The sequence below is a fragment of the Protomyctophum parallelum genome (genome assembly GCF_964188405.1).
Source record: "Protomyctophum parallelum genome assembly, chromosome: 11".
In the NCBI taxonomy this organism is placed as follows: Eukaryota; Metazoa; Chordata; class Actinopteri; order Myctophiformes; family Myctophidae; genus Protomyctophum; species Protomyctophum parallelum.
Genome location: NC_139707.1, coordinates 41,854,591 through 41,873,310, shown reverse-complemented (window position 1 = coordinate 41,873,310; position 18,720 = coordinate 41,854,591). Strand labels below are relative to the sequence as shown.

Here is an 18,720-nt window from a genome sequence, read left to right as displayed (position 1 = left end):
CGTAAACATATCCGCCCCGCCCCCTATCCAATCAGAAGCCTTCCCAGCCCCAAACCTGATGTGGAATGAAATAATGGGATTTAAAAGTATTGTCCATGTAAACACTCATTCGGAATGATCAATTCCCATGTAAACACACAGCTAAAAACTTACTTCTGAATGAATTAATTCTGAAGTTTTCATTCTGAATGAAAAAGCCCTCATGTAACCGCAGCCATAGTGACACAAGCACTTGTTGTTTGGAAATCAGTTATTTGTGAAAGTGAGCGAGCAAAGCATTAGGCATGGAGCACTAGTGTGGACACTACATTAATGGAAACGACACATATATCGCAAATATCTTCTATGTTCTTGCTTCTTAGAATGGACAGATATGTTGTGGAAATATTATGCCCGATATAGTTTGAGAGAGACGGCATTGTGATTTGTCAACATTTCAAGTAATGAATGTGAGGGAGTCTGCTCCTTCCTAAAGAGTAAAGTCCCAGTGGATGAGCAGCAAAGATGTCCCTTAACATCACACTCATTTTAGCACAGCTCTCACCCAGTCAAGAGAAGGCACAGGGAAGGAGGAAGCAACAGCGTAGGATGAGTGAGTGACATGGTGGCAGACAGGATGCAGTGCATCGGCTCGGGTGACAGGAATATCAATGGAGGCAAACGGGGGGCTAAATAGGTAACCCTTGCTAAATGACAGTCCATCTTCAACATTGCAGTGCAAGGTTTGACCTTCAATGGGGCTGGCCAGGAAAGTCTTGACAGGAAGCTGCAGTTTTGTCATATAAAGGCATGTTTCTGTTCAGTGGGGAGAGAGGAGTCAGTTATATTGAGAACAGCTTGATATAAATATATGACAGGTGTTATAACGTTTTGCAGAATACCCTGGGCTGTGACGTACACATCCATAAGATCACCATAGCTACTAGAATGCAGTATTACCTTGCTGCACACAGACTAAAACTCAGTTTCATGTCTGCGCCGCTGAGGAGCTCTCATTGCGGGTATCCAGGACACTGAAACAGATACATATAAATTAATCTATTAAATCTATCAACACTGACAGAAGAGATTTGTTATCGCTGTGGCATACAAATCAATCTAATGCCACAACACACAATATAAAATTTGATCACTTTGGACCAGTGATTTTCAACCATTTTCATATCAACTTATCAAGGTCCATCAATTATTTATTCTGCATTTGAGACCACCGTTTGACGAGATTTATCCCCAAAACTTCAGAATAGTTTGTTGTCGTTGGATAGGATTTTGGCCACAATCCCATGCTGTATTGATGTGGTATCATAGGAGAGATAACAAGCAAACGTTGATCAAAATAAAATAAAATCGGCATTACTTAATTTAAAAAAAGTGTACACAATTAGAGAATGTAGATGTTTAACAATAATTTAACTCTTGAGAGCTTAAAATGAGCATATACCTTTGGTTACCAACTCTCCATCATTTAGCTGGGGACCACCTGGAACCCCCTCAAGGACCACTGGTGGTCCCCGGACCATTGGTTGAAAACCACTGATTTAGACCATGCAGAAATAAGCCCAACTAGTTAATTCAGCATTATCTGATGTCATGGTGCTTTAGATAGACAAAACAGGAAAGGGCGCACACCAGTGTTGGTGAGGTGCTGGCGTAAGGCAGTAAATAAGTAAAAATGAGAAAAAGGCCGCACACACGTAGCCACGATGCTGTATATTTATTATGATTACGATGGTGCTTTAGATAACCATGAAATGCTGGGACATCTTCTGCCAGGCAACACGTAATGAGTCACAACTGATTATGCTGAAATACAGTTAATGCCAGACTGTGGGCAGACAAGAGTGGAGTATCTGTGTATTGTAAGCGCTCCCGTCACACTCGGGCCTTGAATATGGTTTAAGGAATCAGATATCTGTCCTCCCACTGCGTTGGTATTGGTACTTTTCTGTTAACCCCTAACCCTACCTCCAATTCGTTAGTAATCTTCATTACAGTCTCTCCCGTCACTCAAACTCACATTTTACATAGCCTCATTTAGTATATGTTGTATGTTGTTGTGATTACCATACGTAAAAAAAAAAAAAGAAGAAGAGGAAGACTCACGCTTGATGCTGCCGCACAAAGTCTGCAAACTGCCGGTCCTTAGCGTACAGCTCAACGATGCGAATCCGGTCTTGGATTTCCTGCAGAGCCACGTGAAATAAACCAGGAGAGAGAATGTCAAATACAAAGTATCCATTAAAACTAGACACTTCATTCACAGGAATGTTGGCATACAATGGCTAAATGTGGAATATTGGGCTGGTCAGGAGGACATGACCTCCATTCCAGATGTGCCGCAATCAGCATGCAAATATCAGTGCACAAACAAACACACATCCACGACGTACCTCCTTGGTCAGCTCAGTGTTCTCATAGATGTGTCGTATCTCTTCACTGCTGAAGTCAGTGGAGGCCTCGGCGCTGGCACTGCTGTAGACCGGGGCCTCCGGGTAACGCCGGTAGTAGTGGCTATATCCCGTGGTCGCCTCACTCTCGTACATGGGGTTGTACTTGGTTGCCCTCTCCAGAGACGGGTCACTTTCAGCTCGTCTGCACAGGAGGAACACCAACCAGAGTTGGAACATTGAGCGAGAGTGGAAGAACAGAGCGGTATAGCTACATCTAGCAAACAATTATCGGCCAAGAAATCCGGCTAAATTAAAGAAGCAGGATGGGAAGATAGACCATTAGGGTATCCACAGTCGGACAGGAGGCGGGGTGCATACTTAGTTTAGACTAGTCATTGGTTAGACATGGGTTAAGGTTAGGTTTAGGTGTGCTGCCCTGTGGGAGGTTAGGTTTAGGGTGAGGGTTTGAGTTGTAGGACTAATGACTAAACTGTCTAAACTAAGTACTGCACCTCAGAAGGCATTTAGCGCATGCTTTCCTTTATCAAACTCAGAATATTCCCTCTGCTTAAGTCTTGATGTCAGGAAACATATTGTAGGTGTTTAGAGATAGAGCAACGTAATATACGATGGTTACTTGGCACCGTCTAAACGTAACTCTTCTCCATGATAGGTTGTTCTCGGAGCCCAGCCAGACACAGAAACACACTAGTCCAGGGCTACTCAACTTAAAGTGGCTCAGGGGCCACTCAATGTCAGATACAGAGACAAGTTAACACACAGTAAAGAGCCACATTTCCATCTATAATAAGGCCAAACCTCAATGAACAAAAAACGTTGTGATCAATGATGAAGTTACAAAATGAGTCTTCATTCTAGTCTAAGTTAGCGGCCAAACTGTGTGTGTGTGTGTGTGTGTGTGTGTGTGTGCGTGTGTGTGTGTGTGTGTGTGTGTGTGTGTGTGTGTGTGTGTGTGTGTGTGTGTGTGTGTGTGTGTGTGTGTCTGTGTGTATGCGCACGCATGCTGAAAGAGAGCAGGAGCATATTAGGACAAGAGGGATATTAGGAGAAGAAAGAGTATGAGTGAGACAGTGGGTTCGGGTGTGGGTGGGTTAAGTCTTTTGAGATATTATGTGGGTAGGAGATGGTGCTGTGGCTATTTTGGCTGACTATTCAAGCGTGCAGTCACAGGATGTGTCTCGGTTAATGCTGCCTCCCCGTTTCCTAAGAAAATAGACCAGACTCCATGGCTTTAATCTAAAGCTGTCTGAGCGGAGCAGAGAAACTGCAGAGACACCAGTGAACTCACAAATATTATCGTTGATTATGGCAATGAAAATGACACTTTACCATTACACAGTGCTTATTAAATAATTTGTCAGCTGAGGGGGTTTGTTATTTAGACGTGCAGCTAGGAATCTTCGATATTGGCTTTTTTGACGATATCCAATTTCCAATATTGTCCAACTCATCATTTCCAATTCCGATATTAACTGATACTGAAATAGCTATAATACCAATATAGTATCTAGTTCAGACCTCACAAAATAGCATGCATAAAGAAACCTATACCGATATCTTCCGATCTGCTGATAATATCGGACTTCCCTACTTGCAGCGCAACTGTCGGACAAAGTCTCTTGACTTTAAAATGAAACTCCTGAACACACCTCTTACTTAAAACACAATTTCAAAACGCAATTTCAGATTCATTACAAATATGGATGAGAAGAATGCGATATGTCATTTTGGCTTGATCTGAACTATATCATAGCAGTGTGCTCAATGTTAGTACAATAATTATTTGAAAGTTGCAGCCTAGCCTAGTGCTGTGTTCTCACCGTATGGGGTCTTCGTCCTCGTCCTTTTCGTACTGATCCCGCAGCGTCCTGGCCAGGAAGAAGATGACCCCGGAGGCCACCAGCAGGAAGCCGGCGACGGAGGCGATGGCGATGCCGACCACCAGAGGCTCCGATACGTACTCCTCACAGTGCTCTCCTCTGTACCACCAGTTCTCTCCCACGCGACACCTACAACCACAAAGGACAAACTGTCAGAACAACACACACACACACACACACACACACACACACACACACACACACACACACACACACGCACACACACACACACACACACAAACACACACCGAACCGAAGACATACCCGGCTACGCTCCTCCAAGTGGACGCTTTTTAACCACTTGAACGTGCAGAGACAGAGAGTGTTAGAGGGGCAGGGGCTGAAATCCCGTTAAGAGGGCACTTTTGGACAAAAATAGCAGATCTACAAGCTCACAACACGTCGCAGCGCGGCGCGTTGAGAGCTTGTAGATCAGCAATTCTCCTGAATGCTGCCCTTCCGGTATGGCATGGAAAGGAGTGGCATTTGCATTTCTTTCACCATAATAAATGCTGCATTCGAGAGAAGCCCCCTTTGATGTCTATGCGTGCACGTCCTTGCTCCCGTCCCTTAGGTTTACTCATTGCGATGTGTTGAGAGCTTGCAGATCAGCTAAGAGAAGTACAGAGCCAACACCGGTCAGCTACATAATTACTTCACTAAGTACATAATAGAGGGTTTAAGTGGTTAATATAACTCAGGACAATAACATCCACACTGATGCATAAGGCCATCATAATGTGACGATGGGAGGAATGCGATTAGTTTTCCTTGGAGAGCACGGTGACGGAATAGCAGTTTATCTGTTTTATTGTGGATTTAATTTGTATATAATGTTGAATAATTATGTTGTTATTTAACATATTTGTGTGATTTTATACAGCTGCTGAAATAAAATAACGTAGCTCTTTAATATGGCAATAATTTCCATTTAAAAGAGCAAAGATAGCCAGATGGCTAGAAACAGAGCTGATGAAAGGTCAAGGATCTGACCCAGCTTGTCCATCACTAGTGATGTGCTCTTATCTGTTCTAGACCGTATACCTCCTCACTGAAGGGCTTTAAGCAACTAGTCCACTATTCAACTAGTCGACTAGTAAATCCACTAGTCGACCTTGTTGGTACTAGTTGACTAGTTGTCTCCTCCACCAGGCCGAAGGCATGTGGGGAGAGTATGTTTTGCACTCCGTCCGTCCGTGTGTCCGTCCGTCCGTGTGTGTGTGTGTGTGTGTGTGTCCGTCCGTTAGTAGCTAATCTCGGCCACCGTTAACCCGGTCGATGCCAAATTTTCCACACACACTCCCTGGATGCCAACGATGAACCTCTGCCCCAAACTTTCCAGAACGGCCTGTTATAGCGCCACCAGGAGGCCGCTTTGTGCAAAACAACTTTTTGCACAGTACACCTACAGATTTTGTCCAAACATCACGCAAATTGGTACACAGTCTCTCTACAGCCATTCAACGAAACCGGTCTTTCAGATTTCTCAGACTCCATCCTGATTGGTTAAGATTGGCTTCCAAAGTTCACAGGAGTGCTCAGTTTCAAACAAAATGCTGCAAATCATGAACACATCGCGTGATTTCCTTGAAATTGTGCACCCACATTCCCACTAGGCCCAGGACGAAATGCCACATGAACAATTTCAACTCAGCCTCAAGGTGGCGCTATAACTGGCCGAAAAGTGTTTTTACCTCTAACTGCACGAATCTGTGGATCACTTTGTATGCCAACTCCCTAGAGGCCAAGGAAAAACCTTTGTCTGGAATTTTTCACATCTGCTCTTTATAGCGCCACCAGGAGGCCCACATATGTAAAACACATTTTCTATTATTACTCCTTCAGATTTTATCCAAATTTCACGCAAATCGGTACACATGATCTCCATAGTCATGTGATCAACACAGGTTTGTTTGATTTCTCATATTCCATCCTGATTGGCCACGATTGGCTCCTACAGTTTTCAGGAGTAGCAAATGGCCACAACTCGGCAGCGTCCGATTGCGATGAAACTGTGCACGCATATTCCCACTAGGCTGAGGAAGAATCCTGGTGGAGACCTGTGCCGATTGGCACTTTATCTAGTTGATACTAGTTTTTTCCCCGTTTCTGTAGGCCTCAAGATCAGCTAGAATGCTATATTATAGTCACCAATGTACACAGTTTTACAAATATTATTAAAAAAAGAACTGTACACACTTTTACAAATATTATAAAAAAATAAATAAAATATATATTTTTAGTTTATTTTTGTATTTATTTTTATTTACATAATAGGTAGTTAAACAACTAGTTGACTAGTAAACTAGACCACTAGTCAACTAGTAAAAAAATCACGAGAAGTGAAAGCCCTAGGCTCCCTCCATGCAAATAATTCCTGCAGTATTATTTTACCTGTATAATACTAACTCCGTCTATGCCCTGGATGAGAGCTAAATACACGAAAAGGTGAAGTTCATGTTGTGCAAATGTTTATTTCCTGTATCCATGGCGAGTGTTAACTCCTTTGAGTTGGACAACGTGAGGTAAACAAGCCATGCAGCAGCATCTGGCGGTGCCTGTTTGTTTTTAATGTTGTTGTGGGTGTGAAGCAGAGGTCCAACGCTCATCTTACTTGGAACACTGTACTGCTTGTGCGTCTGTTCATAATCACGCTGCTCCACATACGATAGCCTGAGGAGAACCGTAAGAACTCTATTCTCTCGCCGATACTCTCCATTGACACACACACAGCAACACATTCACCAACATGGGAAAACATTCGGAGAAATATCCAGACAGGCACATGAATTCACACGTGCACTCCCCACACACACCAGATCCAAGTCAAAGTGTACTACAGTAAAAAATAATGCTGTTTGTTGCGTCACATGGTACAAATACGACGAGACATGAAGATTAAATCGATCGGAACGTTGTCAGATTGAAGAATAAAGAAAGTATTTTTGTACCTATATGGTGTGCGGGCTCCATCCATCATCCACAAATACGACGAGTACCACAACATTCCCATAAGCTTTCTAGTCATTTATTGTGACTCTCAATTCTCCTGCCAATGCTAACCGCAAAGGGCTTGCACAGGCGCGTGTGCGCACGCACGCCACGCCACACCACACCGCACCACACCACACCACACCACACCACACCACACCACACCACACCACACAAAGCACGTGCGCGCACGCAACCTGTCAGCTCAGCACCCGTGCGTGAAGCCGTGAACCCACCTGCAGATGGCTCCCTGGCCAGGGATGATGTCACACTTGCCATCGTTCTGGCAGAAGTCGGTCTTCAGCTCACAGATGCTCTGACAGGGCAGGCCGTCCACGCTGAAGTAGCCGGCGTTGCACACACACTCCGCCTCGCCCGACCACCTGTTGGGCTTACACTTGGCATACTCGTTACACGCCTGGAACTTGCAGGGGTCCGCCTGGTCACCTGCAAAACAGGAGTTGAGACGAGACCACGAGTTTGTTAAGTATACAAGCAATTGCAATGCAATGTTGTACTGCATGCTTTAATTGACACATACAATCATTGATCCCATCTGTCTATGAATAACACGAGGATTATGAATAGGCTGATGTCACCTCTAGTGCATTGGTGACAAAATAATCACACCCAGTGTGAAGTGCCTTTGATGAGTTTTCTCTTTTTATTCCATTGAGCTATTAATTAGAGGAACAATGCTGAATCCCTTTGCCCTCATTTTTTTCAATAGGCTGCTAAACGGTGTCGCTTGAAGCAAATCACACCCAGGTGTTGAAGTAATCGCTGCGAGTATAACAGGAAACAGGGAGGCCAATGTCATAGCTGACAGGGTTCCAAATAAGCAGACACTGAGACAGGGAAGTCTATAGTGTGCATCATGTGTCGTGCATGCACGCCGTCTGCTTGTGCGCGCATTGTAATCAGTAGCAGGTTTGTGTTGCAATCAGTTGCAGGTGATCATGCTACATGGAGACATACTGTACACACATACAGTACATAGGCCTACACACACACATACATACAGAGTCAGTCGTTGAAGCAGCTGGCACCACGCACACACCCCTCCTCACTGTATGTACATGTTAGTACTATTACATAATGGAATTCAGCATTATGATTTAGCCGTGACTAGTTTAGACAGATTATGACGTACAAGTGTAATCGTAAGCACCGCGATGATTCATCGGCTCAAGCGAACTTCGCAACGCTCGACGCAGCAACTCGCTCGCTTTAGCTCGCTCGGTGGCGTCTCTCGTGGCTCGAGTTCACTTTGAGTTCACCCCCGCCGCGGTCTAAAACCATAGGGCGACGGCCCCTCCCTTCGTGGTGCAGAAAACTGTGTCGTGGCTGGCGAATGTTGAAGCTGCCCTACCCTACTGGCCACAGCTGGTACTGCAGGCGGGCGAAGTACAAGCAAAAGAGCGCGCCGCTGGGGTTTAAGCGCCGGTTCATGAATCGATTCAGGCGCGTTCAGGGAGGTTAGCATTCCGCTTTTCAGTGTTAAATTAGCCATTAGGGCCATGACTAAGTGGATAGACATTCTGGGAATCAAAAGGTCACCGGTTTGACCCTCAGCTCGCCGAACGTGTACGTGTCAAAGTGTCCCAGAGGAGTACACGGCAACACCCGTCATCAGCTGGGTGAAGCTGTAATAGCAAATTCAGAAAATACTGCCTTTCCCCTCTTTTCCCCAACTCCGAGAGTGTACGGTTGCACTTATACACTGAATTAACACCGGGGATTTTACTGTGCACGTTATGCACACCTTTTAACACCAGAACTGCCTGAGAATGCTCACTGTCTGGACCAAAGAATAGTTGATGATTTGTGTTGCCTTGGCTTCTGTCCAAGAACCCCTGATTATCTAGGCCCGGCCTCTGTGACCATGGCTTTTACACAGTTCTGCTGAGAAGTTTCCCGAAGGAATTAAACACCTGCTTTCCCAGACCCCATCAACTATGCAAACACACAAGCATGTGCGTGCACACAAGCATGTGCGTGCACACGCACACCTCTTCCAGGGTGACTCACTGCAGTATTGGTTCACCATGTCATAATGTGAGATTGCACAGACACCCATTAAGACTCATCTGATGATAGCCTCAATTGATGCTTTCATGAAGCCTGATTGATACATACATAGCCGTAAGTACGTACTCATTGTGATTTAAATCATCTGTTTTTGTTCTCTTGTTCGCACCACTTTGTTTAACTCATTAAAACCGTGGAAAGCATCTGTGTCATTTTAGCGTCACAATCATTTTCAACCACATTAACCATCTTTTATACTCATTTGGAAAATTTGTGCAAATCTTTGAATATTTATAGTTTTAAAGCAAACGTTTTTAACTGAAATCTTTACTTCTGTGGGTCCCCGTGAACAAGACGTTTTGAGATGGGGTAGGCGTCCAAATACATATCATTTTGGAGGTCTTTGACATGACAAGATTCATAAAACTGTTTTAGAGGACATTTGGAGAATCAGGTCTTAACACTGTACAGATGTGTCAGCGTCACACGCCACGAGCGAGAAGCCTCGTATTCACCTGACTCCACGTCCAGCGAATACTTGTCGATGGCCAGGTTCATGGTCTGGTAGGCCGTGTTGCAGAAGTCCTCCAGGATCAGATAGACACTGCTGGTGACTCCACGAGGCACAGGCTTGCCAAACTTCATCCGGCTGTTAACCACAATGCTCCCGTTCCTGAAGTTGAGAATCTCCAGGTTCTGGAAGTTGCTCAGGTTGGACTGCAAGTAGGGGACGAGCTGTGTGGGAGGACGGAAATTAATGTCAAATTTCATGCTAAGAGTTGTCCAAAAACTCAACCCGGTAAAAAAGAAAACTAGGCAGGGTGGCCTGATCGTTAAGAGTGAGCGAAGGTTCCAGAATAAATCTCTGCTTTAGCCAAGTGTCCTTGTGCAAGACACACACAGTCGTATATGCTCACTATGAATGTAGTTATCGGCGAGTCCTCCGATAACTACATTTATACTGTATACCAAGGGAAGCAACCTTAGGCACAGGTGACAACGTTGGCACAGTGAAGGGTGATCACTGGCACACTGGCATTAGTGTGAGAGAGAGGATTTGGCTTTTTAAAATAGCATTCAATTAAGCTCTCTCAAATGCATGCAAATCCTGCACGTAATTCTACATTAATTCAACTGGGGAGGGAGTCTGGAAGATAGGTGCATTATTTCTAATGATCATTACAATGTCCTGATGTGAAAGAAAATAGTCCAGAAGAATAAAGAGATGTCGTTCTATTTAAGGACAATCTGTTGGAATTGTTTTTATTTTTATGTGGTGTCAATTTCAACATAATGTTGACACAGCACACTGACTATAAAGAAGAAGAAAAAACACGGCACTTCATGTCAGAAAGGTTGCCGACCCCTGTAGTATACTGTATGTCTCTGCTAAACAAATACTAGGAACAATGCCAAGCAAAAAAGGGTAATATCACTAATAGTTTTACCAGCTCTGTGAAGCGTTGCTCCAAGGCCTTGTATTCGGCGGAACTCTTATTGAAGAGGTCATGTGAGAACATCATGTTGGTCACCCGCAGGCTGAAGAACACCATCAGAGCTCGCCCGGGGTTCGCAGGCAAGGAGATGCTGCTGGCCAGGTCCGTGCCGTGTACCACACCGGCAGGAAACCCACTGCTTCCTTCCTCCACCTCAGGGGCAGGCACCTCCTAAGAACATAGAACATTATAGAGAGCGTTAGCTGTTCTTCCGATACCAAACAGTAGCAGTTGCAGTGTTACAGTTTGCTTTCCGAAGTGTGTCATTGTGTGGTCTCGCTGTTGTGTTTCCATTGTGTCAATGATCTAACCTCCACAGCGATGGAGACCTCCATGACCGGCTGGCCGTCCGGGGCAGGTATAATGACGGTGAAGGGCGACTCCCTCTCTGGAGACAGAACGGTCGGTTTGGCGACGGGAAACTCCGGTGCCGGTACCAACAACATCTCGTCCTCCGTGAGGTCCTCGGTTGAGATCTCCGGGGCCTCTTCCTCCTCCTCTGCGTCTTCCTCGGGTTCAGAAGGTTGAGGGTCGTCGGCCGGCACTGCGTCCTCAAGCTGCTCCACCACCACCACCTCGCCCGTGTCTTCCTCTCCGGCGGTCTCCGTCTCGGGCTCTGCCGGGACCTCGTCGGCCACGTCCACAACAACCTCACCCGCCTCCTCCTCCACTTCTACTGCGGGTTCGGCCACGACCTCCTCCTCCTCTGGGATAATATCAGCCTCCTCTTCGTCTTCCTCTGCGTCAGGTTCGTCGTCTTCCGTCGAGCCCGGGTCCTCCGGTTCCTCTGGCGCCTCGATTCCCGGAGGCGCCACCTCAGGAGGTGCGGCGTCCTCTGGCTGCTCCAGGGAGGGGGAGGTAGGCTCAGCTGGGAGCTCCTCTGCAACGGGGGTTTCCTCCAGCAGCAGGCTCTCCTCCACGATGCCTAGAATGAGAAAGACAACATGGCGCCTTACATCATGGTGTTTAGAGAGAGACTAGAATGTGAGTGACAAAACTAACCATATTCACAAGGTAGCCATTTTTGTCATAAAGTCAGGGTATAACTTCCCACCCCCACCCACTCCGGGGGTCCTTGAGGCAGTTCCAGGGGGTCCCAAAGCTAAATGATAGTTTGGAACCAAAGGGGCCCTTATGAGAGTAACTCTGAGAGTACAGTACAGAGTTAAATTAACATTGACTTTACAATATAAATTGGGGTCTCTGAGGGTCCTCTGTCCATTAAAATGGTTGAGAATCACTGCTAAGAGCCGTAAAAAAAATCTTCTCTTATGGGGGTCCCTGGCATGGCTTTTCAAATGGGGGGGCCCGCAGGGCATGATAAGTGTCAATTTGGGGGGGTCCTCCTTCACATGAAAAAGTTTGGGGACGGACCACTGGGCGCGAGAACAAACAGGCCGCCGTCACGCATGCCGTGTAAACATCCACAACGTACTATCAGCCTCGAGGGCAGACGTGGTCAGTGCGAGGTCAGGAGCCTCGGTCACGCTTTCCTCCAGGACTATGACATCATTTGCTCCCGCCGCCGCCGCCACCACTTGGCCCTCCTCAGGCATTTCCGACAGGGTTTCATCCTCCACGGTCCCGTCGCTGGCTTCCACTTCCTGGGCCTCATCAGGCAGAGTGTCGGCGCCGCCCTGCATCACAAAGTACAAACACACTTTAGTCCATTTTGTGCGGGGACCCCTTTTTGGTGTTAGCATTATGCTATGCTTTAGCTATTGAAAAATAGCAGATCTACAAGCTCATAGCGCGCCACCGAGTGGCGCGCTACGAGCTTGTAGGTCTGCTATTTTGGAAAGATCGAAGAGCGACTGACACAGAAACATAGCTTTATCAGAAAACTGTCAGGACGTCGAAGACATTTTTGGAATCTGATCTCGGGTCAGAATGGGTTAAGCATCAACCCATTCCCGCTGGCATCGCTCCACAATAAATGGGCTAACGTTCTAAACACCAGAGGAGAAGTCCCCCCCCCCCCCCCCCCCTCCTCCTCCTCTTTGTCATGATTCACACCATCCTCAAATGGATACATTAACCCATACTGGGCGGGAACCGTGTTTTAAGCATTTACATTATGCTTTAGCCGTTGAAAAATAGCAGATCTACAAGCTCATAGCGCTGTATAGATCACAGAGCTTGTAGATCTGCTATTCTTTGGAAAATCATGAAAATGTGGCGCAAATCTTTGAATATACATATTCTTTCAGAGTGAACATTTTTAACTCAAATCTTTGCTTCTGGGCGGGGGGGGGGGGGGGGGGGGGGGTCCCTGACTGGAACTACATATTTTGAGATTGGGGTCCGGGGCCAACAATTACATATCATTTGGGGGCTCCCTTGACCTGAAATAGTTTGAGAACGACTGATGGGGTTTTTTCAGAAAACTGTCGTGATTTAGAAGACATTTGGTTAGAATCGAGCTCAGGTCTAAACGGGTTAAATACAATACAAAAAGAAAACCCACAGAGCTGAATCCGAAAAGGTCACGGGGGCAGTATGGCCACGGTGCTTCTGTGGCACAGTAGCAGCACGCCGCTCTCGCCAGTAAATCTAATTACTGGACGGGTGAAGCTTCCCCCCCCCCCCCCCCCCAATCTATATAACCCATTCTGACCTGAGATCAGATTCATACGAGGTTTCCACTGGACACACACTGGTCTGATGAACCCATTCTGACCTGAGATCAGATTCTAAAAATGTCAGTCGTTCTTCGATTTTTCAAAAAATAGCAGACCTACAAGCTCGTATCGCGCCACTCGGTGGCGCGATATGAGCTTGTAGATCTGCTATTTTTCAATAGCTAAAGCATAACATGATGCCAACACCAAAATGGGTGCCCGTTCAGAATGGGATAATGGCTCCATTTAATCACTTAGGAGAGCAGAGGGCTGTAAAGTGAAATAGCAGACCCCTAGAAAACGGGCCCAGAATGTCTGATTACTGTCATGCAGCGGCGCTCAGCCTCTTGAGACTGTACAAATAAAGATGTGAAAGGATCTAGACAAATTACGGTGTCCAGTATGCCGGAATTGTTATTTTTGATCTCTCACCGGCATTACAGTACACATTATGCTGTCTCCCTTTCCTTTGGCTCACCGCATTGCGGTGCTTACTCTAACCCTGACCCCAGAATAGCAGTGGATTATTAGAGCCAAACTAATCCTCACCCGTTTACCTCATCCGACTACTACCTGCTCTGGTTAACCCATTCTGACCTGAGATCAGATTCATACGAGGTTTCCGCCGGACACACACTGGTCTGATGAACCCATTCTGATCTGAGATCAGATTCTAAAAATGTCAGTCGTTTTTTTTAGATTTTTCAAAAATAGCAGACCTACAAGCTCGTATCGCGCCACTCGGTGGCGCGATATGAGCTTGTAGATCTGCTATTTTTCAATAGCTAAAGCATAACATGATGCTGACACCAAAATGGGTGCCCGTTCAGAATGGGTTAAGGTGTGGATAATGTATTTTGAGCAATTACTTTTCTTTTTCTTTTTTACAAAACCTTTGTCCATCTTTTTCCACAGAGGAAAGTTGAAATTCGTGGGGGTTGATCCATTCGTTGAGTTGAGTCGATCCATATGGTACCATGACACAAATGGAGAATCGTATGACGGATGGCTAACATGTGTATATTGTATTATAAATTAGGCTTAACCCATTTCGGGCGGGAACCCCCCTTTAGGCGTTAGCATTATGTCATGCTTTAGCTATTGAAAAATAGCAGATCTACAAGCTCGTAGCGCGCCACCGAGTGGCGCGCTACGAGCTCGTAGGTCTGCTATTTTTTGAAAAATCGAAGAACGACTGACACAGAAACATAGCTTTTTCAGAAAACTGTCATTTTCGAACAGACAAATCTTTAGAATCCGACCTCACGTCAAAATGGCTTAAGAGAACTCACCGCGGCCTCGTTGCTGGGGTGCACGGTTTCATGAAACTCTGGAGCTGCAAAGCAAAAACAGAAGATTGCAAAACGTCAGCACAAAGAGATATACTGCATAATATATACATCAAAGGAGCGGATATACTCCAACCCAAAGCCATCCAACAGAAATCCCGTTATCAGTCGGGCCACAGCACTGTCTCATTCCATCAGCTTTATCATCAGCTAGACACATGCCCCCCTTCTCTGTGGCTACAGCGCTGACAGTCGTCGTGCTGACTGTGCATTTACCTAAGTGGAACCCCAGCAATCAGCACTCAGTCCTGGCCCAAATATCCTCCTCCGAGGGCCAAAACTATTACTGTATTACCACCAGAGCTGCAGCTCCGAGCCAAGCAGTGCCTGTAAGTCCCCAGGCGGACGTGCCAGGAAGCCATATGAGAATGTTTTTAACCCGTTTTGGCCTGACGTCGAAAAAAAAAAAACTTTTTCTAAATCATGACAATTTTCAAACGATTTTTCAAAAATAGCAGACCTTTATTGTGAATACTTGTGAATGTATGTGAAGTTGTTTGTGTGTATGAGTGTATAATGTATATATATATATTCTGTGAAAGTATGAAACAGCTGAGGTTGTGGAAAAAAAAGAAAAAAGCAGTTGTAAGAAAAATGTATACTTAATAGATAACTTCACGTAATTCTGTGAAGTTGCCTAAACTGAAAAAAAAGAAAAAAAATAGCAGACCTACAAGCTCATAGCGCGCCACTCGGTGGCGCGCTATGAGCTTGTAGATCTGCTATTTTTCAATAGCTAAAGTATAACATAATGTAATGTAACCACCAAAAGGGGTTCCCGCTCAGAATTGGTTAACCGTCCTATCACATGTCCCAGCCTATATAACTAATGTCAGTGTCACATGGATTCCATCTTCAGAGTGGCTGCTAACACAGTAAACTAATGACACTTGCTCTCTCAAAAACACGGTCAGAGAATAAAAATCCCGCAGATGGAGGAAATGGTATAGTCATTATCATCGCCTCCACTTTGTTCCATTTGCAGCAGAAGAAGGGCCCTAGCTTGCCAGAAAGCGAGAGCTAGCTAACCTACTTTAATGCCTGGCTAAAATGAACGGAGCAGCGATTTAGATTTTCTTTTTAGATCTCCCAGGGAGATTTTTGTGCAAAAGAAAGTGACAGAAAGCAAGGGGGGGGGGAAAGAAATGTGACAGAGGTATATACCTCTCGTGGTTATCATAGATGTGAGGGAAAAACAAACTCGAATATGAACTGCCAGACAAAGGCAATGGACTGAATACAGTACAAAGAAAATGGCAAAAGCTCAAATGACAAAAGTCCCTCATGGCTGAATTCAATTAGACAGACCATTAAAGTGATGAGGGTTTTTACTGCACACTGAAAGAACACACACCCTTCCTGTAATGGATGGACTGTTTCGCTGTTATTTGTTCACTTTTGAGCTTTCAGCTCAAAAGCTCCCACAATTATGCCCAGTGCCTTACATTTGGAAAAAGTGCCTAATATGAAAAAGAAACGGATGAGAATGCTAAAAGCCTCGACTGTAGAAACGGATGAGAATGCTAAAAGCCTGGACTGTTGTTTAGTGGTTGTTTAGTGGTGTGCATAGTGTGATCTGTGATGCAATGGGGGGGGGGGGGGGGGGGTAGGTGTGTTGATCTGTGGGAACAGTTTTTATTTTTATTTTTTTATCATACACTTTTGTTTGCTACAGAGCTTTGTTGATCAGAGTCCCCCCGGGCCCCGTCATCTTTTCCCTCCAAACCCATGACCAAAAAAATTAAAATTATCTTCGGAAACATACGAGCGAGTACAATCTCACAATGCGTTGCAGTTGTGACCTTGTATTAGCTCTCCATTGGAAATATGCGGCGGTGTGTAGGTATTCTAGGTTAACTCTGTGGTTGTTGGCCCGACAGACAGACAGACAGAAACACGTCACCTCTATTAGCCCATTTTGGGCCGGGGAACCCATTTTGGTGTTAGCACTATGTTATGCTTTAAGCTATTGAAAAATAGCAGATCTACAAGCTCATAGCGCGCCACCGAGTGGCGCGCTACGAGCTTGCAGGTCTGCTATTTTTTGAAAAATCGAAGGAACCACTGACATAGAAACATAGCTTTTTCAGAAAACTGTCATTTTCAAACAGACATTTTTTTTTATCCGATCTCAGGTCAGAACGGGTTAGAATGTGTGTAATGCGCCGCCTTACCGCTCTCCAGCGCCTCGTTGTGCAGAGCCTCGGTGACGTAGTTCCGGACCTCGCTGACCGTGTAGACCACGGTGGGGCGCTCCTCCACCTCGCGGTAGGAGTTCTCCACCCGGTTGGACTGCAGGGTCAGGTAGTCCAGCTGCTCGGCGCTCGCCCCGCTCGCTCCGTCCACCAGCATCGTGACGGCGTAGTTCACCACCACGGCATCCAGTCTGGACACAGAGGGACAGCACACACACACACACACACACACACTCAAAATCGCATTGCCGTCCATTTTCCCCCCACATCAGAATAGGTACGTTCATCATTTGTGACCAGATTTGACTGAGAGCCTGCCATCGCGCAAATTCCAGCTTTTTCTTTTTTATGAGCACGTTAATAGCACAGGCAGACTCTTGTCTTCACATACTAGAGCATGTCTGAAATCGACATGTAAATATGAAATAATTACTTAAACATGTAGCTAGGTGTAATGTTAGAAACCACAGGAGTAAACCTTTCAAGCCTGTTTTCTCAACTCACTGTTTTCTGCAAGACATTTACTCTATAAGCCATATCTCCAAAACTGGTGGGACAAACTGACCAACCAATGTCATGTCAAGTTGAAGCTATGATTCCCTGCATTTCATATGACATGAAAAAACAAAAAGAATCCAATGGCAGTCCCTCAGTCAAACTTGGTCACATTTTGTTTCAACGTTATCATTCGATCATGTATTATTATTAGGGTTATAGACATTGAGTATAATTTGGCCCCGATGCCTGTTGGCATTTTAGGAATGCGCATGCCCCCACCCGGTTATGCGACACCCGTTGTACCCTTTCCGCTTGCTTACTATTCAGACTGCCCGTTGTCGAACGGTCGGTCGGCTCTTCTCGAGATACGTCGGTGACACGCTCACATGCGCGCAGAGAGTTCATGCATTTACAGTATATCTACCGTCAGAAAACCATTCTTGAATTGCTTTGCGTTGTCGTATCTATACTTTACTTTAGACGGACAGACGGACGGACGGACGCGCCAGTCGGTCCAAAGCTTTACATTTCGGGGCTACTGTATTCAAAAAATGTGACTGGATGTATAATGTCTCCTGGAGGCCGGAGTCGTTTTCTTGGAGCATGAAAATTGTTCAGGCATTACTTTGATTTAGCGTCCAACCTGTTAAAAGAGTTGTAGAGCGCTCGCACATGACTGATGGGCTCGGCTGATTTACTCCCGCTTGGAGCGCACAGTGTGATTACGCTCCAAAATGGCAGAGTCAGCAGAGTGATCAATATCATAATAATAAACATAGAGATCCCACAGGAGACTTCCAGACCTTGGAAAAAACCATCTATCAGCCTTCATTTGACTATTGGGAGCCCTCCACTCTGACCTAGTTTGTTGGGCCCTGGCGCGGGGCTGAGCACGCGTGTTGGACTATATAATCGGCCCCTATTTAGGAGCATTTTTTCCCCCGTATAGCCACACACACACACACACACACACCGTATATAAACACACACTGCATAGTGCTATAGCCTACATGCAGCTCTACCCCTGCTGTGTGCCCTGCGGGGATCCGTGCTCGGCAAAGGAAAAGGCAGCCCTCCAGCCTCATCATGCATACATACATACAGCATACACTTTATATTGTTACAACTTGCGTAATGTGGGTTACGCACACAATTATCTCAAATAAAAAATAAAAGAATCAAACAGTCTAGCCGCGGCGCAAAAGATACGGGTACCGTTTTGACTTATGCCTTCAATAATGAAGTATC

General features: G+C 45.6%; 1 protein-coding gene across 1 annotated transcript in view; it reads right to left on the bottom strand.

Annotated features, from left to right (window-relative positions):
* Positions 1-244: 244 nt before the first annotated feature.
* impg2a (interphotoreceptor matrix proteoglycan 2a) overlaps positions 245-18,720 on the bottom strand; it is a gene marked incomplete at its 5' end in the record, with an annotated part of 28,412 nt that continues 9,936 nt past the window's right edge. The window contains 12 exons of the mRNA XM_083776810.1: positions 245-795; positions 940-1,013; positions 2,104-2,183; positions 2,391-2,592; positions 4,232-4,420; positions 7,519-7,729; positions 9,829-10,048; positions 10,762-10,980; positions 11,121-11,734; positions 12,245-12,446; positions 14,723-14,766; positions 16,954-17,165. Coding sequence (XP_083632936.1) covers positions 968-1,013; positions 2,104-2,183; positions 2,391-2,592; positions 4,232-4,420; positions 7,519-7,729; positions 9,829-10,048; positions 10,762-10,980; positions 11,121-11,734; positions 12,245-12,446; positions 14,723-14,766; positions 16,954-17,165 — 2,239 coding nt within the window. The 3' untranslated portion in view covers positions 245-795; positions 940-967. The remainder of the gene's footprint in view (positions 796-939; positions 1,014-2,103; positions 2,184-2,390; positions 2,593-4,231; positions 4,421-7,518; positions 7,730-9,828; positions 10,049-10,761; positions 10,981-11,120; positions 11,735-12,244; positions 12,447-14,722; positions 14,767-16,953; positions 17,166-18,720) is intronic.